This window comes from Arvicola amphibius, chromosome 11 (genome assembly GCF_903992535.2).
Source record: "Arvicola amphibius chromosome 11, mArvAmp1.2, whole genome shotgun sequence".
NCBI classification, from domain to species: Eukaryota; Metazoa; Chordata; class Mammalia; order Rodentia; family Cricetidae; genus Arvicola; species Arvicola amphibius.
The window spans coordinates 87996599-88019276 of record NC_052057.2 but is presented as its reverse complement, the minus strand read 5'-3'; the positions used below and the strand labels follow the sequence as shown (position 1 = coordinate 88019276).

The 22678-nt window shown below is 48.7% G+C and overlaps 2 protein-coding genes across 4 annotated transcripts in view; one reads left to right on the top strand and one right to left on the bottom strand.

Annotated features, from left to right (window-relative positions):
* The window catches only part of Ankrd6 (ankyrin repeat domain 6), a 141992-nt gene extending 124663 nt beyond the window's left edge, over positions 1 to 17329 (top strand). For all 3 annotated transcript variants that reach the window (XM_038347279.1, XM_038347281.1, XM_038347280.1), the window contains 8 exons: positions 855 to 932; positions 4554 to 4658; positions 5689 to 5820; positions 6143 to 6328; positions 7346 to 7498; positions 11426 to 11539; positions 12504 to 12630; positions 14658 to 17329. In XM_038347279.1, the coding sequence (XP_038203207.1) occupies positions 855 to 932; positions 4554 to 4658; positions 5689 to 5820; positions 6143 to 6328; positions 7346 to 7498; positions 11426 to 11539; positions 12504 to 12630; positions 14658 to 15211 (1449 nt within the window). In that variant the 3' untranslated portion in view covers positions 15212 to 17329. The remainder of the gene's footprint in view (positions 1 to 854; positions 933 to 4553; positions 4659 to 5688; positions 5821 to 6142; positions 6329 to 7345; positions 7499 to 11425; positions 11540 to 12503; positions 12631 to 14657) is intronic.
* Positions 17330 to 20795: 3466 nt separating this feature from the next.
* Lyrm2 (LYR motif containing 2) lies at positions 20796 to 22232 on the bottom strand. Its single transcript, XM_038347282.1, has 3 exons — positions 22167 to 22232; positions 21738 to 21878; positions 20796 to 21393 (listed from the first exon to the last, which is right to left on the bottom strand). The coding sequence occupies exons 1-3, from the start codon at positions 22209 to 22211 to the stop codon at positions 21313 to 21315; spliced, it is 267 nt and encodes an 88-aa protein (XP_038203210.1). The 5' UTR covers positions 22212 to 22232; the 3' UTR covers positions 20796 to 21312.
* Positions 22233 to 22678: the final 446 nt, after the last annotated feature.

The window sequence follows — 22678 nt, the reverse complement described above, 5'->3', positions numbered from 1 at the left end:
TAAGTTGAAGGGCAGCTGAGAGTTTCACCCACCTGCGGCCCCGAGGATTCAGTGAACTCCCCTGGGTTCCTCAGCTGGATTGGGCCAGCTCCGAGCAGCCCCAGGAGTTAACTCTTAGACCGTGGGCTGGCGTGAGTGCAGCCTGGCGAGAAGAGAGTTCTGAAGGGTTCTCAACAAGCTGGCTTGCGGGCCTCAAGATGGCCTCCTGGCCAACTGCAAACCCATCTCAGAACTCTGCTGCTTTCTCTCAAGAGCTCTGTCCTCCCTCCCCCCTTCCTCCCTTCTGTCCATTCTTCCTTCCTTCCTTTTCTCAGTATGCTTGATTGTTTCTATCAGTCCCATATCAGTCCCATAGCCAGCACCCTTTTTCCTCCAAGAGCTCTGGGGCAGTGAAGCTGACTTTCTTTATCTCTGTGTAGTTCACCTCGCCCCACCACACCCCCTTCCTCCATTATCTCTCTGAACCTGCCCGGTGCCATAGTTACCTTGTCCCTGGTGACCGGGACACACTCTCCTTCCCTTTGGAATCCCACTGACTTCCTTTCCTGACGTTTAATCTTACAGACTACATTATGTCTGTAGCTGCGTGCCGAGACCGCTCCTGTCGGAGACTTCATGCCTAGAGGTGGATTTCCTGATCCTTTGTGTTGCTCGACAGAAATGCCCACCTCGGTCTTCCTCATGTTTGCGTCCCTCTTGTCCCACCATCTGAGGCTAAGAGGTTTTAATGAGCCTTGCCAATGAGCTCCACTGAGGCCCTGGGAGGAGTGGCCTTCCGCCTGAGTGTGATGGAGAGTGGAACTGCCCACTGCTGGGGCCCCTTTGTCACTTGCCTTCCCTGTGTCTTTCCTCAGGCAGGCCAGACCCCGCTGGAGACTGCCCGCCACCACAATAATCCTGAAGTTGCTCTATTGCTCACCAAGGCTCCTCAGGTAGGACTTAAAGCATCTTACTGACCCTGTGGGGCTACACAGTTGCCAGGATTCCTCTGGCTCTGATCTGTTGAAGCCAGGTGAAAATAAGTAAGAATTGCTGGCTAAGAAGGGAGGCAGTACAGAGTATAGACGTCTATGTGGCCCCAAGCCCAGCTCTTTATCCAGGGTGCCATTCTCTCGCTGAGGCGTGAGCTTGCTATCACGAACTTCTGGGGCCCTACTCTGTCCATTCTGCTTCATGCCAGAGCTAAGACAGGATGATGTTCTGTAGTGTTTGCCATTGCTCATTCTAGTGGAAGCAATCAATTCCTTAGTGTTGGGAAAGCAGGCTATTCCAGAGCAAGGCTGGGAACGCTGATTTGTCCCATCTTATCAAGGCTCAGGGACTTGGAAAGAATCTTCTGAGAACCATGCTGCTAGTACCTGGGGGCCCAGCGTGTCACATGGCCCTCTGAGAACCACGCTGCTAGTACCTGGGCTCAGTGTGTCACATGACCTCCAGAGTGCCATGCCACTAAGTACCCGGGCCCAACGTGTCACATGATCCTCGTTTCACTTAGTTTTAAAAGCGTGCTCATGCGGCTGGCAGCAGTTTCTACACTGTTGACGAGTCTTCTCTTCTGTAAGAGGGACCAGCCTTGTGCTCAGTGGTATCTGATGTGGGCCTCAGGTGTGAGAAGCTGCTAGAAGCTTACTGCCTCACTGTAGGGAGCCTGTGAAGTTCTGATGAATGTGTGCTGCTGACATTGAGAGTGGCCATGTCAAGGACCCCATGCCTCAGACCCATGGGAGCCGCAGAGTCTTCCCCGGGTGACGTTGGGGGATGGCAAAACCAATGAGCCCTCAAGGCTGAGAATGGAGGACTCCAAACCCTTCTGGTCTATGAGTGAATGTTGAAAGAGTGTGCAAAGCCTCTGCACCCTGACTGTTCCCCCACAGATGCTTACACTCTGAAGACTGCTCCCCCAATAGAGACTGCTCACACTCAGATTAGCTAAACCTTCCTGTTCAGTTGTATACCATAAACCTGGCCCCCTTATATATAATAACCCCATCTCTCTGTTTAACTGTATAAAATAAACATGCTGAACTTTTAGGGCGCTGCAGCCACTCCATCAGAGTGAGCACAGCCAAGCTGATCTTAGCTTTGCTGTGTCTGTGTGTCCACGTGGTGTGGGAGGGCCTTCTGTCTATGTGCTGCTTTTATTGGTGAATGGATAAAGAAGCTGCTTTTGGCCATATATGTATATGTGATTGATATATATATATATATATATATATATATATATATATATATATATATATGAGAGAGAGAGAGAGCGAGCGCGAGAGAGCGCCAGGCTGGAAAGGATGTAGAGAGAGAGTAGGCAGAGTCAGAAGCCAGAGACAGATGCACCAAAACTTTGCCGGTAGGCCACGACCTCGTGGTGACGCACAGATTAATGGAGAAGGGTTGGTTTAGGATGTAAGGGCTAGCTGAAAATATGTTTAAGCTATTGGCCAAACAGTATTGCAAATAATATAGTTTCTGAGTGATTATTTCATGGTTTGGGCAGCCAGGGACAAACAAGCAGCCTCTGCCTACATCCACATGTCTGTGTGCCTGTGTGTTCTTCATTCCCTTGTCCCCTAGTCAGGGTCCCAGGACCCCATTCATGCAGGGATGTGGTACCCCACCTCACTCCAGCTTTGTGAAACATAGAAAAATGCTGGTCTGTCACAGTCAGGAAGTAGAGAGTGTCATAGAAGCGTCCAGAGGCAGCAGTTCCACCTGCCATTTCAACATTCAGCAGTTCGATCCCGACGCAGCCCTGTTCATCCCCAGTCATACACACAGGCCAGCAGGTCTTGTGGGTTGCAGAATTCACCAGGCACACAGAGTGCCGTGTGTTCAGTCCCTCTGTCGGTTGTCTGCCAGAGCTGGAGGATCTTCACCTTCACTAGTCCCCTGAACTGGTCTCCACTGCATTCCTGTTTGAGAGATGGTTTGGGAGTGAGAGCACTGGCTGCTCTTGCTGGGACCCAGGCTCAATTCCCAGCACCCACGTGGTAGCTTGCAACCATCTGCAACTCCAGTTCTAAGGGTCCAGTGCCCTCTTCTGGCCTCTGTGGGCACTGCATGCATGTGATGCTCATCTGTAATAAAATACATTCTTTGCATATTGTAGTTTCACACACAACCTGCTTCGTCTGTCAAGAAAAATCTTTTTGCTGAAGCCCTTAGTTGAGTATGGCTTTTGGTGGCCACAGCAGCACTAAGAAGAGGCCGTCCCCAAGGCCTCTGGACCAGCGTTCACAGAGTCCTGTGATCTGGACAGCTCTGCCTATGTTCTGTTTGACCCTGCTACACTGAGACAGGCTGCGTGAGGGCCTTTACGGTTCTTCTCTGCAGCTATTGGCATGGTCAGTGGAGGGACGCTTGCTGCTGCTGCTGCTGCTGCTGCTTGGGTCAGGTGACCTTGTGTCTCTTGTTGTCTGTGACGGCTGTGTTCACAAATGTGAAGTAGTTCAGGCTTGGGGTCAGCTGGGCCTTGATGAAAGATTCCACACCAGGGAGCAATCAACACTGTCACTCTGAGACTCGCCGACGAGTCTGAACTGCCAGAGGCAATGGCTCTGAGACTTTTTATATTATTATTATTATTATTATTATTATTATTATTATTATTGTTTTGTTTTTCAAAACAGGGTTTCACTGTGTAGCTTTGGAGCCTGTCCTGGAACTCACTCTGGCCTCAAACTGACAGAGATCCCCCTGCCTCTGCCTCCTAGGTGCTGGAATTAAAGGAGTGTGCCCACCACCACCTGGCGACTTTTATATTCTTCGATACTGTGTGCCAGAGGCTGAAGGATCTTGGTGCCTCAGATCTGGGCTTGCTGGCTAAACACACTCTGCCAACTAAACGTCTTAGTTGCTAAGACAGGCAGTGTCAGCAGGTCCAGCCATCTCCTGTTCCCGGCTGATCCCGGCAGCTCCCATGTGATGAGAAGGAGCCCCTAATAGCCAAAATCATGTGCTAAAACTCCTTGTCTGGTTGATGCTGGGTCCCCAACATCTATTGTCCTGTGCCTTTGCGGACTCCTTTGCTTTATTGCCTTGTTAGGGGTAGGTCCCAGTCCTCCCTGGGGAGCCACAGTTATTCTGACGGCCTCCAGATATACCTCAGTGATGCCAGAATTAAACTGACAGGGTTTTTTCATACACCTTGGTCAAGGAAACTAGCGCGGGGGGGGGGGGGGGGAAGGGGGGAGGGATTACACTGCCTGGAGCAGGGCTGTCGTCACATGACACGCCATTCCTTTCCTGGTTGTATGTAAGTGACATTCTCTGTTAGGCCATGCGCGCCTATCTGGCCACACCAGCCCAGCACATAAATGTCTTTTATTATCATCATAGAAGCCTCTTGTGCTCAGACACAATATACTTCCCATTTCTGGGTCCCTTTGTGCTCAACACAAGACTAAGGGGTCATAGGCAGTCCAGAGTTTTCCGTTACCGCTAGTGTTTCCCACCACTCTGTGGGTTCTGCTAGGTCCGTGTGCCACGCCCAGGGCACTCTGCCACATGTTGGTGCTGTGCCCCCTTTGCCCCTACAACTGTGGTGTTTTCTCTTTTAGATCTTGCGCTTTAGTCGTGGGCGAAGCCTGAGGAAAAGGAGAGAGAGACTCAAGGAGGAGAGAAGGGCCCAGTCTGTGCCCAGAGATGAGGTGGCACAGAGCAAGGTATGAGGGACCCTCCTCCACAGACCTGCCCAGCTTCGCTGCTGCCCTCCTTGGCCTGTCCTTTCCACTGGGTTCAGGCTGCTGCCCCTTCCCCATGTCCTTAGTTCCAGATCCTGTATCTTTGTGTGTGTGAGAGCAGCCTTCATCTTCCCTGTGTGCCCTGTGTGCCTGTGGCCTTTGTTGCATGGTGGGCACAGCCGCACTGTACCCTGAATTGTGCAGAGCTTCAGTTCTGCAGCTGTGGTGGCCCTGCTGCCCCCCCGGGGCCTTGTTAGTAATGCAGATTCCCAGGGCTCAGCCTGGACCTGTTGCCACAGGAGCTCTGGGTCCGGGCAGCCAGGTCTGTTTGAAGAAGCTTTCTAGGTGATTCTGAGACCCACTAGGCTGCTGCTTCAGTTTCTAAAGAGAGAATGGAGTAAGGCTACTCTCCTGGCTTCTGTGTGTCAGAAAAGGGTGAAATGGCGTAAACCAGGATTGTATAATAGAATACAAGCTTGCTGGACTTGGAGATTTACCCTTCAGTGGGTGCCATTGTGCAGTGAGCAATATATTTGATATTCCTTGTAAGTTCTTTTTTGGGGGAAAGAGGTCTCACTGTGTAGTCCTGGCAGATCTGGAGCTTGCTAGCTAGACTAAACTGACCTTGAACTCCCAGAGATTTGATCCACCTGCCTCTGCTGAGATTAAAGGCATGTGTGTGTTGCCTGGATCTTTGAGAGTTCCTGGTAGGGACTATGTGACAGAGACCTTTTTGGACACATAAGATGTTATTACTAAGCTGGGCATGGTGCCACACACCTTTGATCTAAGCACCACAGTAAGCACCCAGGAGCATACTTCATTTCATCCAGATAAAAGCCCAGCCAGCCAGAAGCTGTTGCTGAGCCTGCCTACCAGGCAGAAACGCCTGTCACTGGCTGATGTCCCTGTGGGTCCGTGATTGGATGGGATCTTGTAAGCCTAAGTTTACCCTGCTGGGGCCAGAGGCCAGAGGCTCAAGTGGAACAATCTGGGGTCTTTTCTTTTGTAGGGAAGTGTCTCAGCAGGAGACACCCCCAGCAGTGAGCAAGCTGTCCCCCAAAAAGAAGAAGCTAAAAGAGATTGCCCATCCGCTTCCCAGGAGCCCAGAAAGGATGACAGGAGGAGAAAGTCAAGGCCCGAGGTCAGGAGCAAGCAAGGGCGTGGGGAGGCGGGGGAGGGGGTTGGGGTTTGGCTTGGAGGAGGGTCTGGGGTGACCTCCCCAGCTGGGACACCGTGCCTCTGGCTGGCTGTTTGGGAATGAGTACAAAAATGAAATCCACTGGCTTGAGACACCGGAGAGGGTGCTCACATGTTTCTGGGTGGGTGTGCTGCTCTGAGCTCAGAAGCAAGGCGGGGTTCTTTATATTTTATTTCTGAGACAGGGCTATACTATGTCACGTGGCATGGGAGATGGGAAACGGGTGTTGCAGGGACTTAGGGGCGGCGGCTCTTTCTTCCCACAGGTGTCAGCACTATCTGACCCCACCCCAGGAGCAGACCAACAGCCTGGACACCGAAGGAACCCGCACAGTCATCACCACCCCAAAAAGAAGAGCAGACATCGATGCTGGTCCCCACCTCCGCCCCACGGATTCAGGGCGTACCAGCTCTACACTCTCTACCGGGGCGAGGATGGGAAAGTCATGCAGGTACCACCAGTTCTGACGGGCTAGCGGCCTGCAAACGCCAGGGCTGGAGAAGCCCGTGCCTGGAGGTCAATGGCCACCCAGGGCTTGACTTAGTCAGACTTGAGTCACAAGACCCCCCCACATCTGAAGAGTGCAGCTTTACCGTGCCATGTAGCCCCCAGAAAAAGCCCCTGTCCATGGCATCTACCATCCTGAGGGGACTTCTGTATTGAGGCCCCAGAGTAGGCGTTCTGTCCTGACCCCCAGAGGTTCAAGCCTCTTTAAGTTAATTACAGTGTCTCACTGTCTGAATCTCAGTCCCAAAGTTCAACCAATGGGACGTCATGACGTTCCAAAGTTAGCTTAGGGATAAGTCTGTGCTCTTAGTCCTCCCAGTCTTCTGCCTCCTGCTGGTATCCTACTTGGCACAGTGGTTGCCCAAGATGATTTTTGAATAAAGGGCTAATTTACTAATCTCTCTCTCTCTCTCTCTCTCTCTCTCTCTCTCTCTCTCTCTCTCTCTCTCTCTCTCTCTCTCTCTCTCTCTCTCTGTGTGTGTGTGTGTGTGTGTGTGTGTGTGTGTGTGTGTGTGTGTGTGCACTTACAGAGGCCAGAGGCGGGCACTGGGTACCCTGCTCTATCACTTTATATCTTTTTAAAAAAGATTTAATTATTTATTAAGCATACAATGTTCTGCTGGCATGGAAGGCACCAGGTCTTATTACAGATGGTTGTGAGCCACCATGTGGTTGCTGGGAATTGAACTCAGGACCAGTGCTCTTACCCTCTGAGCCATTTCTCCAGCCCCCACATCTTTACATCTAATTCCTTTGAGACAGCGTCTTCCACTGAACCTGGAGGCCAGCAAGCCCCAGTGATCCTCCTGTTTCTGCCCCCACAGCTCTGGGATTACAGATGTGCATGCCTGGATTTTTCCGTGGGTGGGAGGATCTGAACTCAGGTCCTTAGGCTTGTGCAGTGAATGCTCTCGCCCACTGAGCTGTCTTTCCAGCCCGATTCCCTTTTTTATCCCCCCAGGCTCCGATAAAGGGTTGTCGCTGTGAACCTCTCATCAACAAGCTGGAGAACCAGCTGGAGGCGACTGTGGAGGAGATCAAAGCCGAGCTGGGATCAGTGCAGGATAAAGTGAACACAAAGCTGGGACAGATGGAGAGCAAGACCCAGCACCAAGTAAGCCAGTGGCGTCCTCCTGACGACAGGTGTGAAGGCAGAAGGCGACTCAAAGACCTCAGGGCTTGTGGTGCGGCTCAGGGCTAGAGCCCTGGCCAAGCGTGTGCCAACCATGGGCATATAACGGAAGTTAGGATTATAAAAGTTACGTGTTCCTGCCAGGCATAGTGACGCATACCTCTAGTGCCAGCATGCAGGAGGCTAAGTCAGGAGGATCACAGATTCAAGGACAGTCTGGGAACTAATGAGATTTGGTCTCTAGAAAGGGGGCGGGGGAGAAGAAAGAAGCTGGGTGGTGGTGGCGCACAACTTTAATCTCAGCGTTTGGGAGGCAGAGGCAGGCAGATCTCTGTGAGTTTGAGGCCAGCCTGGTCTACAAGAGCCAGGACAGCCAGGGCTCTTAATACAGAGAAACCCTGCCTCAAAAAGAAAACAAAAACAAAGCAAAACAAAACAAAATGGTGAAAGAGAAAAAGGGAAAGATAAGGAAGGAAGGAAGGAAGGAAGGAAGGACGGACGGGAAGGAAGGAAGGACGGAAGGACGGAAGGAAGGAAGGAAGGAAGGAAGATGGAAGGAAGGAAGAAAGATGGAAGGAAGGCAATACATTTCCATTATAGCATTTTTTAAAAATATACATTAGTGTGGAAAGCAAATTACCCACAGGCCTGTAGTGAAAAAAAAGAAAAACTATTATTTATTTTCTTCATCTATGTTCTGCTGAGACTGGTTTCATGGATTCAAGCTCGCCTCAGATGCCCTGTGTAGCTGAGGCGGCCTCGGATTTGTGGCCTTCCACCCCCATTGCCCTAATGCTGGGGTTGCTGGTCTGCGTTCCACCTCTGGTCTCAGGTGCTGGGGACTGAACCCAGGCCTTCGAGTGTGTTAAGTGAGCACTTGCCAAGTGAGGTTCGCCACCAGCTCCTGCGCTCAGCTTTCTGTCAGGAAAGCTGTCGAACACAAAGAAAAGCCAAGAGAAAAGGATGGAGAAACAGCACTGCTTTATACTCGCAGTGAGAGTCGACCAATTTTCTGTTTTGGTTTTAAGATAAAATCACACCATGTGGCCCAGGTGGATCTTGAACTCTGACCCCTTTCTGAGTGCTGGAAGCAGGGGCCTCCCATCCAGCTTCCGCTCTTGGTCCGCAGCCTTGGGTCCCCTCCACTGCTTCGCCTGTCCCTCCTCTCACCCCGGGGGAGACGGAGTTGCTGCGTCCTCTCGCTAGTTCTGTGTGCCCACTAGGGATAAGCCCCAAATCCATCACGTCTAAGAGAACCAACAATAACTGCATGGTATCTGGGCCAGCTTTCACGGTTGTTCATAAGTATTTTGTTTAGTTGTTTTTCACGGGTTATTTATTTATTTAATCTTTTGAGACAAGTCTCAAGGAGCCCAGGCCATCCCCAAACTTACTGCATAGCTAGGATGGTTGGTGCATGCTGCCATACCCTGCCGCTTGGTTTTAGTCTCGATAAAGGATTTTTAGTGTATTTGACTGTTGGATGCTGTGGTCTCTCTGAGGGGCTCCCAGTTCCTTCCAGCTTTTTATCTTTGGAGCAACCGTGCCTGTTGTCTCAGAGCGCCTGCTGTCTGAGTGGGACCCACAAGCCTGTGATTAGCAAGACCTCCAAGTGCTGCTTCTAAGTATGTGAACAGCAGTTCAATACAGTTACTTAGGTTCCAATAAAAACTTCTGCAGGCATAAGTCATGGTTGGTGTAAACTCCAGACCGAGCTCTGCATGGAGGCTCTTAACGTCAGGGCACTTCAGGGCCGCTGATGCTAAGTTGGGTACTTGTTTTCTTCCGCCGTGAAAGTATACTTTTCTCCTCAGGACTAGGAAATGTGCAATGAGTAAGATTTTTCATTGAGATACATTTTAAGGAAGCATATGGAATAATAGGTTTTGGAGAAAGCCCATGCCAGTAAAGAACTGTGATTCCTAGCACCATTTCCTAGCGCTGGCTTCTTCACCTTCGCGGGGTACTTCAGCGCTCAGGACTGCCGTGATCTTTAGAGCCACTCGGACCCATCCTGGCAGCCTTCTTTCCATCCTGCAGTGTGCTTCACAATGCAGCGCCGTGCCTGCGTGGGAGAGGGATGCTTGCATACCCTTTTACTTAATTTTATATGTCACGAGTACTGTCCTGTGTTTTTATAATATTATAAATAGGCATAATATTCGCCTATTAAACAACATAATTTTACTTAACCACTTATTATTAGACTATTCTACTCTTAGGAGTAATGTTAATATAAACATTTATATATGTCATTTTGTGCTACTTCTCAGACTTTAAAATGTTTTTACATTTAGTGTGTGTGTGCGCGCGCGCATTGGTGGAGGTCAGAGGACGACTCGTGGGAGCTTATTCTCTCCTCCTCCGTGTGAGTCCCAGGGACTGAATTCTGGTTCTCAGTCTTGGTGGTGATGTCTTTACCTCTGACTCATCTTTCTGGACCATCCTCAGCCTTGGGCTTAGTGTTAGGATGTGTTAGTGCTTGGAATTCTTGATGAATGCTGGCAGCTTACCTCAGAGGAAGGGCGTGCCAATTTACATCCCTCCAGTATCTGGGGTTCTCAGATTTTTGCCATCATTTAATATTTTATTTTTTCAAGTTTGCGTTATATGGACATTTTACTGTAAGTTTTATTTCCTTGTTAATAGTGAAGCTGAACTCTCTCTCTCTCTCTCTCTCTCTCTCTCTCTCTCTCTCTCTCTCTCTCTCTCTCTCTCTCTGTGGGGATGCTGAATTAACACACATCCTCATTCTGTCTCTTTCTCTTTCAGACAATATCTCACTGTGTAACCCTGGTTGGCCTAGGACTTGCTATATAGACCAGGATGGCCTGGAACTCAGAGACCCCTGCCTCTGCCTCTAGCATGCTGGTGCACCATGACGCCCACTGAGGCTGAACATTTTTCTGATCTACTTGCCTCTTGCATTCTGTGAAAAGAATATCTGAAAACTCTTTAGGACATGATGTATTAGTCAGTCTGAATTCCCAAAGGACTGGGCCAGATCCTTGGCTCCCCTCCCCCGCCACAGGTTAGTGTGGGAGGATGGCAGGCTCGGTCCTCTTTCTAAGTGGCAAGGACAGTACGTGAGCCCAGCAGCGTAAGTCAGGTGCCTCGACCAATGCTGTCACTTTCAAAGAAGCCCTGAACACCTGGCTTCTTGGTGTGGGACGTCTATGTAGCAGAAGAGGAGGAGAAAAGGCATCCTAGGAAACAGGGAGAGTAAGCAGTTCCCAGAAAAACAGGGGAACCCTAGAGACAGAGAGGAGGCTCACCCACCTCTTCGGGAACTGGTGCAGCCTGAGAAAGTCCTTGTGCATCACCAATAAGACATGGCTCACCGGCGAGCCCTTGTGGCTGACCCCTTTCAACACTAGCTTTTTCTCTGTTTGGGGCCCTGTCAGACTAGTGAGCTTGGTCTAGCCTAGGAGTTAGGGCCCTACAGGAAATGTTACAAGGCCCCAGAAAGGTCTTGAACTAAATGATCGTGGCCATTGTCCTCTTAAGCTGTCTTTGAAATAGATTCTGTTCCTCTTCCGTGCCTGCCCTGACTGCCTTTAATTAAGCCCTGGGAAACACGTTCCCTGCGGTTTTTAGATAGTTGCTCCTCATGATAGCTTTGGCTCTTACATTTTAGGGCCTATCAGAATCCCTGCCTACATTTGCTGATGCTGTATATTTTTGTGAACTCATGGTCTATTAAGCGCTTAGGGCTTAGGATGAGAAAAAGGGACAACAGTTACCTTATAAAGATATATGTACAGGAATTCTGAGAAGCTAGGGTTTCATACTGTGAACCAAGGACGGAAGGAGGAGCTGAAGCTGTTTGCCTCTTTTATGGACTCTCCTGAGTGGAAGCCAGAGTCCATTCTTAGTCATTTCAGTATGCTCTGTCTCCTTGAACCCTAGATGTGTGTTTTGGACAAACTGATGGTGGAGCGACTGTCGGCAGAGAGAACAGAATGCCTGAATCGCCTGCAGGAGCATGCAGCTGCTGAGAAGCAGGAGGGGGAGAAACGGCAGGTAAGAATCGGCCAGCCCTTCGCCGCTGAGTCACTGCCTGTCTGCCCAGCTGGTCCAGGTCCAGCAGTGCAAACCGAGAGGTTGAGAGTGCATTCCATAGCCTGTTGTCTGGTAGCCCCAGTAAAGCCAGTAGCAAAGAGCATGCAGTCCTATTCCTGTTGCTGAGTCTGCTGGCAGGAAGTGGAGACAGTATGCTGGAGAGGAGGCTATTCTGTGATTCGGCCATTCATCAGCTTCCTCTTCGGGAGTCTACTGCCTTTCCCAGTCAGTAGCAGGGCTGAGTACCTGGGAGTTTCTGAAAGTAACCAAAAACACCTGGCTTGGAAGATTTACAAGGCATTTAGGCATCTGAGTTCTAGGTAACTAAAGACCTTGGTTTGGTAGTAGGCATGGCTGTGGGAGGATGAACAATCCCTAACCTTTCGATGTGCCACTTGTAACCAAGTGTCATAATGTAAAAGTTCACACAAACACACATTTTTAGTCAAGGGGTGGGGGCAGAGAAGAGAGAAGGTGTGCACCCAAGGCACATGTGTGGTGCTCAGGACAACTTGAGGAAGCCATTTCTCTCCTCCTGTCTCGTGGGTTCTGGGGACTGAACTGAGGTCTTTAGACTTGGCCGCCAGCGTTTTCAACACTGAGCCATCTTACCAGCCCTTGAAATACACCTTTTAAAATAATTTTTTTAAAGATTATTTTATTTATTTGTATGTGTGGGTGTTTTGTCTACGTGTATGTCTGTGCACCTTGTGGGTGCCTGGTGCCCTTGGATCCCCTGGGACTGGAGTTAGACTGTAAAGTGGTTGTGAACTGACGTGTGGGGAATAGAACTTAGGTCCTCTAGGAGAGCAGTCTGCCCTTAGCGGCTGAGCCATCTCTTCAGCCCCCCCAAAAGTTCATTCTTGATGATTTAATTCACAAGCCTTATCAAATTCAATCTTGCACATACTGTTTGTGATTTCAGATGTCCTTGGTGGACGAATTAAAAGCCTGGTGCATGCTGAAGATCCAGAATCTGGAGCTGAGGCTGTCTGGCGAGTCTCGAACCTGTAGAGCTAAATCCACACCGTCTCCTTGTGACCCCTCTGCAGGTGACCCGCTCCCTGTCCTCCCTGAGCTGAACATTGTCCATAGAGCAGGGCTGCAGCAAACACAGTGAGATCGGATGTTAGGAAGCATGGCGAATCCAGACCCGTGGGAGCAAGGAATAAAATGAGGGATACTGACAGGTGGCCAGGTGTGTCTAAAGACCATGGCCAAAAGCAGCCTGCTGAAGAAAGTGTTTATTTGGATTAAACATCCCAGGTCACACTCGAGGCAGGAACCTGGGGACAGGCACTGAGACAGAGCGTGAAGGAGATACTACTGCTTACAGACTCGCCCTTCATAGCTTACTCGGCTTGCTTTCTCCTACACCCCAGGACCACTTGCCCGGGGTAACAGCTCCCACAGTGGGCCGGGCTCTCACACATCAGCCATTAGTGAAGAAAATGTGCCCACAGCCTTGCCTGTAGGCAATCTGATGGAGGCATTTTCTCAGTTGAAGTCCCTCCTCCCACATGACCCTAGCTTACGTAAAACTGACAAAAACCAACCAGCACAATGGGGGTCAGTAAATCCTGAAGATGAGGGGAGGGGAGATGAAGGACCAGCTTTCTTTTTCCCCCTCCTTGCTCCTCCTCAAGTAGCCTTTTGCCTTTACCTAAACCTGCAAAGCTTTTCAAGCAGTAGCGGTGTCCTGAGCGTGCGCTGGGTGATAGGACACGCTCTCAATGAAAACTCTTAACCGGCAATGAGTACACGTGATCATTTTTAAAGCCAGCACATGTTCGTTGTACAAAATGATGGTTCCATGTATTCCCACACACTTGCATCATCCCAAGTGCTCCCTGGTACTTCCACATCTGATAATTCATTTCCTCTTCCCAACAGCCCCTCTTCTATGTTATTGCTTTTAAAAAGTCTAGATTCTAGTTGGATATGGTAGCGCATGCCTTTAATCCCAGCCTCGGGAGGCATAGGCAAGTGGATCTCTGTGAGTTCAAGGCCAGGTTGGTCAACATTTCAAGTTCCAAGACAATCAGAACTACACAGACACACACACACACAGAGAGAGAGAGAGAGAGAGAGAGAGAGAGAGAGACTTTGTTTTAAAAATAAAATTCTAGATTCTGAATATGTGGGTTATTTTACTTACAATAATCTCAGGCTGTATCCATTTTCCTATAAATAATATCATTTTTCCTTTATGGCTGAATCAAACTTCATTGTGTGTATAAACCATATTTTACTTATTTATATGGTAATTCTAAAGACATTAAAGCTGAGTAATTAGGTCCTATTGGGGAACTTTGATAGGTCACGTACTTACTATAGCCCTATCTGTCCACACAGCTTTATCTTCGTACCAACATGTTGAGACAGCTCTTGAGCCAACTCTTCATGCTAGGACTAGCTGTGGAACTGCTGTAGTGAATGGAACATGGGTTGAGTGGATCGGGAGTGCTGCATTCCTTCCTCTCAACTCTGCTGTACCCCGAAAATCATTCCCCCTCAAAGAGTTGCTGGTGGGGTGTGTGATGGCACCCGCCTTTAACCTCAGCATTTAGGAAGCAGTGGCAGGTGGATCTCTGTGAGTTCAGGACGACATAGTGAGACCTAGTCTCAAACAAGCAAAGAAAAGGTCCAAAAAACAAATTGGTATATAGTTTTATGTCCCAGAAATGAAGAGTATGGGCATATTCCCCCTCGTAGATCAACACTCTTTCTGTTTGAGACACTTTGTAAATTTTGTCATCCTAGACATTAGAAACAAGACCCAGAGATTTCTAGGGCAGACAAACAGGATAAAGGCAAGGCCAGAAATCTACCCTATATGCTCTTCCTGTGGCTAACACAGAGTCCAAGAGAGCCCTGATGAACCAAGATGAGAATCCTGGGGAAAATGTGGGAGGGAGGGAAGGTGGGAGGGAGGAAAAAAGATGAAAGAAGCTCAGAGAAGGGGTAGGTGGTGCCTAGAAAGGCTGAGGCTCTGAGTACCCGAGGACTCTCAAGGAAATGAAACCCCAGATCTGTGGCTAAATAAAGACATGCTCTAACACTTGTTTCTCCTTTGTAGATCAACTGGGGGTAGCTGTAGGACCATCGGCAGCTTCCAACAGCTCCTCTCAGGTTGTGAGGCCCAAGGAGAAGGCACTGGGTGCCACGGCTGCCCCGGCTGCCCAGCAACAGCAGCAGGATCTGCTTCCCTCTGACTGCACAGGTTCCCGGTTAAAGAAGGTCAAGGCCCCGGCAGCCCCCTGCCCCCTGAATGGGGTTCCCAAGTGTGATCAGCAGACTGGGTCCTGTGTCAACAGAGGCACTCAAACCAAGAAGTCAGGCAGAAGTGGGCAGACCAAGCATCGAGGCCAGCAGCCCACGGCCAGCAGCCCCTGTGGGCAGCAGTCCTCAGCAGTGGGCAGTGATGTCCGAGATGCCTCACAAGCCCTGGAGCTAACCCAGTATTTTTTTGAGGCCGTTTCTACCCAGATGGAAAAATGGTATGAACGGAAAATCGAAGAAGCACGAAACCAAGCCAGTCAGAAAGCCCAACAAGACGAGGCCACCCTGAAGGAGCACATCAGAAGTCTGGAAGAGGAGCTTGCCAAGCTGCGGACAAAGGTGCAGAAGTAAGACCCAGACCCTGAGGAGAGGCAACGGGACTTCTGGCTAGGTAACAGGGAAGTAACTGTGTCCCGGGAGCTAGGGATTGTGAACAAGGTGGAACTGCCCCTTGGAGTCACCAGTCTGCTGTGGGCATGTGCTTCTGTGCTCTCGAGTTACAAGGACTTCACTCGTTACAACCAGAGCCTGGGACGCTTGAGGAGCTGCAGGTCTCCTAATTCTAAACCTTAGGCCAGGTTCATAAAAGCAAACCACCCCAAGAAGAGAAGGTGTGTGCCTACGTCTGTGATTCAGTGACATGAAATGTGTTAGGGAGCTCTACAAGTAGTCATTCGTATCCGCGTCAACATACCTGCTGTGCCTAGCCGGTCCCAGCAGAGCCGGACTCCGATGCAGGAAGCCTTCTTTCTCCCCTGTGACTCTCAAAATGCTCATCTTTGAACTGGGTGAAAATCCTTCAGATTTTGAGGGGAAATACATTTTAATGATCTCAGTGTCCAGTATGTCTTAAAATAATTTTAAAGGTCGTGTAAATAAGGAGTAATTGCTGACTGAAAATGTTTGTCAAATGAGAAAAGTTTAAACCATTGGTCAGATACTGTGTTTTTAGTCAAAATAATTGAGACTGTTGGGAAAACGTTCATGAAACAACTCCAGCCAGTTCCTTAGACTACCTTTCTGAATACAAGACTTTTGTTCTGTATTTTGTAAACAACTAAAGCAATTTCACGGAAGTTTAATTTCTAATTGACTTCTCTCACTGAAGAACATCAAGGTAAAAAATTGACTAACTCGACATCAGAAGGCTTTTCTTGTTTACTGAATGAAATGTACCAGAGACTGAAGGTGAAGATATCTCAGTCGAGACCATGGATTTCTCTAATAATCTTTTGGATCATGGATATATCAGTCTCCACATATGTACAGAAAATTCAGTTGTTTCTCTAAGCCTAAAACCTAAACACTACTGACCATGAATCGTGACTAAAATGCTGTTCATTGAGCCAAAGAGAAGTAATGCTATTTCAGGAATCGTGTAGTTAGCCCTCTGTCGAGCCAAGCTTTTGTTTTTCCTTCTAGTGACAATCCATGAATATAGACATTCCTGTAAGCGTGACAGGTATTTTGAGTACAGTCCAGTGAGTCCTAGTTCATGTGACGGACCTGTCTATCCTGTGTCTCGGGAGGTGCAACCCTTTCCCAACAAGATGTCACTCGCTCCTGGAGGGGCGTTCCTTATTATACACAAACTATTAGGAACTCCTAGTATTAAAGTGAGAGATGAGACCCCGAACTCAGAGTTATGCTCCAAGCAGGACTTATTTTCACTATTAGAATACTTCTTACCTCGAGACACCCCAGTTGAGAACCGCAGAGAACAACTGTAATTGGACACCAAGTCTCCATCTTGGTGGCTGTACTTTGATGATATACCTCCTACCCATCAGAAGCAGGCAGCTTATCACTGTGAACTGGATATTTTGTCAAGTCATTAAGCATAGAGACCAGGCTATTGAATAAGGGCAGTCAGCCCCTTACCCACAGGGCTGACTTCCTAAGTGGTGGGTGTTTGTTGTTGGTTGACTGTGTATCCCTAGACTGGCCTTGAACTCACGATCTTCCTGTGGCAGCCTCCTGAAGTCTGGGGTTAAAGGAGTGAGCCCCAAAGCCAATCATGTTTTGTCTGTAACACCAGGGTTAGGTTTGTCGCCGTTGTTCCTTAGCGTTGTGAAGCACTGCAGATCTGGTGTGCATTGTCCCCTGTGCTATGTGCTAAAAGAAACAAGCACCCCAGCCGTACCTTGACAAATCACTGTTTATACCATGTATTCTCATGTACGTCATGCTTCAAACTGAGGCCAACAGCTGTGGAAAAAGTCATAAAACAGTAAAGTTGTACATTATTCATGTCCTTTTAAAAAAATGAGTTAGCACATCCAATATACTGTATACTAAATATCTGTGATGGATGTGTTAGTCCTCGCACCGTTTTTGACTTGGGGAGTCCAAAACAGGCTTTTCACGTGTCTTTTTTTAAATTTTATTTTTGGTGAAAGGCATGTTGTCTAATGTTTTTCTCACCTTGAACTTGTGTTTCCTGCAAGCATTAAACGTTGTTTTCAGTTCTGTTGGTTCTCCTTATTTACAGCCATTTGTTCTGCTGATGGCACTCAAGAGTTCCTGATAGAGAGCCTGCACCCAGTCATTTTACTTACTTAGAGCAAATGCATCTAAAGTCAGCTTCAGGTGTCTTGCATCTTTTAATGTTAATACAAGCATATTAACACCACAAGGTACAAGAAAGGACAGCACCTTTAAAAACTACAAGAACAAACTGATTTTCAGTAAATGGAAATGGTAATCAAAAAGGCTTCATCTTGTGTGGGGGGGGGGCGAGTGCAGGCGTTTGCTTGGCTCTGGATCCCCTGGAGCTGGATTAACAGGCAGTCAAAGCCACCCTGTGGGTACTGGGATCTGAACTTGGGTCCTTTTCAAGGGTACCATGTTCTAAACTGTTGAGCCATCTTTCCAGCCCCCTAAAAATCTAAATCTAATGCGAATATAATTTCTCAAAATCCTAAATCCTGTGATCTCTGATTAGGGATGACTTGTTTTTTAAATGTGGGCCTGATTCTATATAATCCTTTTCCAAGGCAGATATAGGCTGCTTCCGTTCGGAATGGCCTTTTCCTTAGTTCTGCTGGCCCGTGTCCAAGAGCACTGCTGGTGTAACTGATGCTCAAGTCCACTTTCCTCAGTTTCCATGGACCAATGTCCGGGCACATCCACGGCAACGCTTGCTGTGCTGAGTTTGAAAGGTGTAACCCGATGGCCTCTTTTAGAGGAGACAGGTGATGCAGGGCAAACCGTGTGGCTTCAGCCACTTATGTGTCACACAAAGCTTTTGTGTGAAATCTTTCTCCTGTTAATTTCTCTTTTGAGACAGGGTTTCAACTATGCAGATCTGGCTGGCCTAGAACTCGGGGTACTGGATTAGAGGTGTGTCTTTACAATAGGATTGCTGTTGGCTCGCGTGCGTAAAGTCAACTGTTAAAACATCTTAAGTTCTAGGAGCAAGTCTGAGTCTGCCATTCAAACAGCAAACTTTACGGAGACACTCAGAGCGGTCGAGAGGCCGTACAGTCCCGAGTCAGGGTGAGCGAAACATCAGCAGCTCCGTCTGGCCAGTGTCTCAACTGTGGTCCTGTGCCCAAGGCAAACACTGCGGAAAGACCCTCCTCGTGACCCAGATTCAATTCCTGGCACCCACATGGCAGCTCACAACTGTCTGTAACTATAGCTCTAAGGGATCCACACACTCACACAGACACACATGCCGGCAAAACATCAATGCACAGAAAATAAATAATCACACACACACACAAGAAAAAGCCAAACAAGACTTGGCCTATATGCCAGAGACAGGCTAATCAAAGCACCCTAGTGAGCAAAGTAGAACTGTCCCTTGGAGATGAAGGGACAGGTGGGTACCGCACTAACCTTTCCCTCTGAAAACAATTCCATCCAAAGTGTTTTATCTGCTCTAAAAATAATTAGCCAGGGTGTGGTAGCACATACCCAGCACTTGGCAGAGGCAGGTAGATCTCTGAGTTCATGGCCAGCCAGAGCTACATAGTAAGTTCAGAGAAACAAAATCGAACCCCAGCTTGCCTTAGGGTGATTGGCAGCTATATACGCTTTTAAAGAAGCCACTGTATGCCACTGCTGGATCATCATCAGCATCCACATCTCATGACTGCTGTTTAGTTCCAAGATATTAGACCTCCTCAGAGTCTGTATTTGAATTTGAATGTCAACCAGACCACACAAGGTCTTCAAGACTGTTCACAGAAAGCAATGTGGCTCACATCTGCAATCCTGGCACTTGGTAGGTGGAGGATGGAGGATTAAAACAGGAGACCTGGTTTCAAAAACAAAAACCCAAATTGTTCACAAATGCTTGCTTGCTATGTCTGCATAGGCTATATATAGGCTTAGAAAAGCATGGGGTTAGCTCACTGGCAAGCAGAACTGTGCATGAGACCCTAAGGCTCCAGGAGGTGGTGCTGTGCTCAGGCCACATAGGTCAAGCACATTTTGCACCATCTTTCCAGGCACCCAGTACAAGAGAGTAGTCAGGTTCCCAGTCTGGAATCCGTGTTGTTGATGGGACACAGACTTCTGCTTACAGGACAGCTTCAGAATCAACACGCTTCCACTTCCACATAGGTCACTCAATATGTATGAATTTTATCTCAAGGGCCCTGATGTCAACTTTGTGGTGTATTTCTTTCTCCCATTTTTGAAGGAAAGTGCAGTATACCAAGAATCTGCCTTGGTGGCTCAGTGTCCACGAGGATGTTAGGCATAGGAGTTGAAGAACTGCCCAGCCTTCCTCCTCTTCTGCTGTTTCAGTGTGCTCAGCCCTTTCATTTCCAACCAAGCTCCAGGTGCTCTGAGGTCTTAGTGCTCTGGCCATGAAACTGTAGCACACCTGAACAAAGTAACTTCATAACCCTGAAGGGCAAAGCAGGCTTTCCAAGTTCTAGAGCAGTGGTTCTCAACCTTCTTAATGCTGCCACCCTTGATACAGTTCCACATGTTGTGGGGACCCCAATCATAAAATTGTTTAATTGCTACTTCATGACTGTAATTTTGCTAATGGAAGTTTCTGGTATGTGGCCCCTGTGCGAGGGTCATTCAGGTTGAGATGCTGTGGTGGAGCATCTCCTCGAGTCAGTACAGTACCCTGCCAGTCCCGTATCTGTCTTGGTAACTGTAACCCTTACCTTCAAAGCATGAGACCTGCAGATCTGTTCTAACTGATGTACCATCTGGACACATTGCCCAGTAGTCGTGGCGCACGCCTTTACTCCCAGCACTCGGGAGGCAGAGGCAGATGGATCTCTGCCAGTTCGAGGCCAGCCTGGTCTACAGAGCGAGTTCCAGGACAGCCAAAAGCTACACAGAGAAACTCTGACACATTGTGTTTATCGTAAACATATTCATTAGAATGTTTCCTGCAGCAAATGGAGAAATCGACTCTTCAGAATTACACTGCATACCCCAGTTTTAATATACCAAGGGTGTCTGTGGACCTAACCACATTCTCTCAAAGTCAGTATAGTCTTAGAATATTCAGAGTTGTAAAGCCATCCACATGCCTCCTAGCAGCCCTACCCAGTCACTGGGAAAGCTCTGTCCTGGCGTTCAGTCTAAGGCAGTATCATGGAAGCAGAGGCTGTTACAGCTGGCTCCTCTAACTTAACAATGTTACCAAGGTCACCCACGGGGAGCATGGAGCAGTTCTTCACCCGTTTTATTGCAAAATAACACTTTACTGTACACCACACTACATTTTAAATACCCAAGCATCAGTTCACGGATATTCTGAATCCAGTATCTGGTTAGCATGGAGAATGCTGGAACTCATAAGGTGGTGGCGCACACCTTTAATTCAAGCACGCAAGAGGCAGAGGCAGGTGGATCTCAGGGCTTGAGGCCAGCCTGGTCTACAAAGAGAAAAACCTGTGTCAAAAACAAAAAAAAAAAAAAAAAAAAAAAAAAAAAAAAAAAAAACTGAACTCTGTATATACTTTTTATAGGCATGAGGCATGGCTTCAGTTCTCTCGATTAAAGTCAAGACTTGCTGATGTATGAGGTAACTCTGTGTCGCCTTTTATTTATTTTTAATCACATTCTCTCTCTCTCTTTTGTTTATGTGCTGCAGAGACCGTGTGAAGGTCAGAGGACAGACAACTTTCTGAAGAGGTTTCTCTCCTTCCGCCATGTAGGTCCAGGAGTCAAACTCATGTTCCTGGCAGCAAGAGCCTTATCCGCCCGTGGCGCCATCTCACCAAGCCCTCTAGCTACCTGTTCAGGAACTAATAATCTGTTTCCCAGGGTGGCTGACGCTGTTTTCCCTTCACCCGAGCAGTGTACAGTTCCAAGCGCCCATCTTCATGCTAGCTCACTTTTGAATTGCAGCCACTGTAGTGGAAATGTCAGCGCCTTGACTCGCATGCTTGATTGGCATAATCATCTTGTCCTGTGCTACCGTAGTGGCTTTGAGCCTGTGCAAAATGCATGGGGATCTGAAAACCTTCCGGTTAAGACTTTGCTAAAGCGAGTGTCCTTTCTAATTCCTTTAGCTGCATATTGCCTTGAGTAATCATCATTCGGATTGTATCCTGTAGAAGAAAGGGGAAACCTGGTCATCGTTTTTACCAGGTTAACCATGGCACAGTTCTAGTCTCCTGTCTGCGACATTCAAGCAGCAACAGTGGCTGGTTACAGGTTGTAGCTGCGGGCTTACCATGCCCAAGGCTCTACATTCAATCCCCACACAAAAGAACCCCCAGCAAAAAACCAATAGTGGGAAGCGCAAGCCAGCTGCTGCTGCTGTACAACGTAAACACCAACGGGGCCTCAGCAAGACGGACCACCTCACTGGCATATCCCAAGATGTCCGCTAAACTTGACAAGTTCAACAACACAACAGGGCAAAGGAGCCTCGGTATGGCCTTGCTCTCACCTCTTCTGTGGCGCTTTTGTTCCTTTTGAATTCTTCCCTGGCCCAGTCCTGAAGGTACTTTCGGTCAGCGTCGCTGGGAACTTGCCTAATCGCTCGCAAGATCTTTCGGTAGAGGAGGAGAACTTGCTGCCTTCTCATGAACTGCTCGGGGAAGAAGAAAAGCAAATTACAACTAAATACCCGCCCGTCCCATCTCAGCAAACAACTTGGGACCAGAAAAGTCCCTTTAAACGGAACAAGACAAAAACCAAAGTTCATCCCGGCGGTTTGCTTGGGCAGTGCACACCAATCCGCCCTCGGGAGGCTGCACGCCGAGGTGGCAATGGCTGTGGGGAGGCAGGTCCCTCAGGGACAGTGCCTCAAAAGACCACAGGCGACCGCTCCAGGCGGGCACCGGGGGCCTGGAGACCCAGGGAGAACCCGGGTTACCTGCTTCAGCGTCAGTGCTCCGGGGGGCAAGCGGGAGGACGCCATGGCAGCCGCCTGGTACGCAAGATCGGAAGTGGAGCCTGGGGCTGACGGGAACACGGAAGCGGAAGTAGAAGGCGGGCGAGCCCGGTTTCTAGGAGACGGACGCTTGAGGCTTGTGTTTCTGCTGGAGTCTTACCCACCGTCAACGCCGCAGGGAACTTGTCCGCTAGGAGTTTAAGCGTTTTACGGGAGGGGAGAAACAGTGCGCTCTTTGAGTACCCTTGATGTGTATAACGGAAAAGACCGGCGTTTAAACTAGCAATTTCTACTTGGCATCCTGCAAGCTTTTCTTTTTCTCTAAGCTTTATCCTCAGTCGGTAGCCACGGCGATCGTTGCGGCTCCATGCACTTTTCCTAACCATGGGGCCTCTGGCTTGTTTTGTCCCCCACCACACGCCTCGCAGTGTCCCGTATGTAACTGCTCAGAACAGCTCCAGATGCAGGACTCTTAATTGTGTTGACTTCGCAGG

What these genes read in the sequence shown, in the direction of transcription:
- Lyrm2 (XM_038347282.1), bottom strand. Translation starts at nt 22,211, where the DNA reads ATGGCGTCCTCCCGCTTGCCCCCCGGAGCACTGACGCTGAAGCAG. An exon ending in GAGCACTGACGCTGAAGCAG is followed by an intron (nt 21,879 to 22,166) that starts GTAACCCGGGTT and finishes TTCCCCGAGCAG; the next exon opens with TTCATGAGAAGGCAGCAAGT. An exon ending in ACAAAAGCGCCACAGAAGAG is followed by an intron (nt 21,394 to 21,737) that starts GTGAGAGCAAGG and finishes TTTCTTCTACAG; the next exon opens with GATACAATCCGAATGATGAT.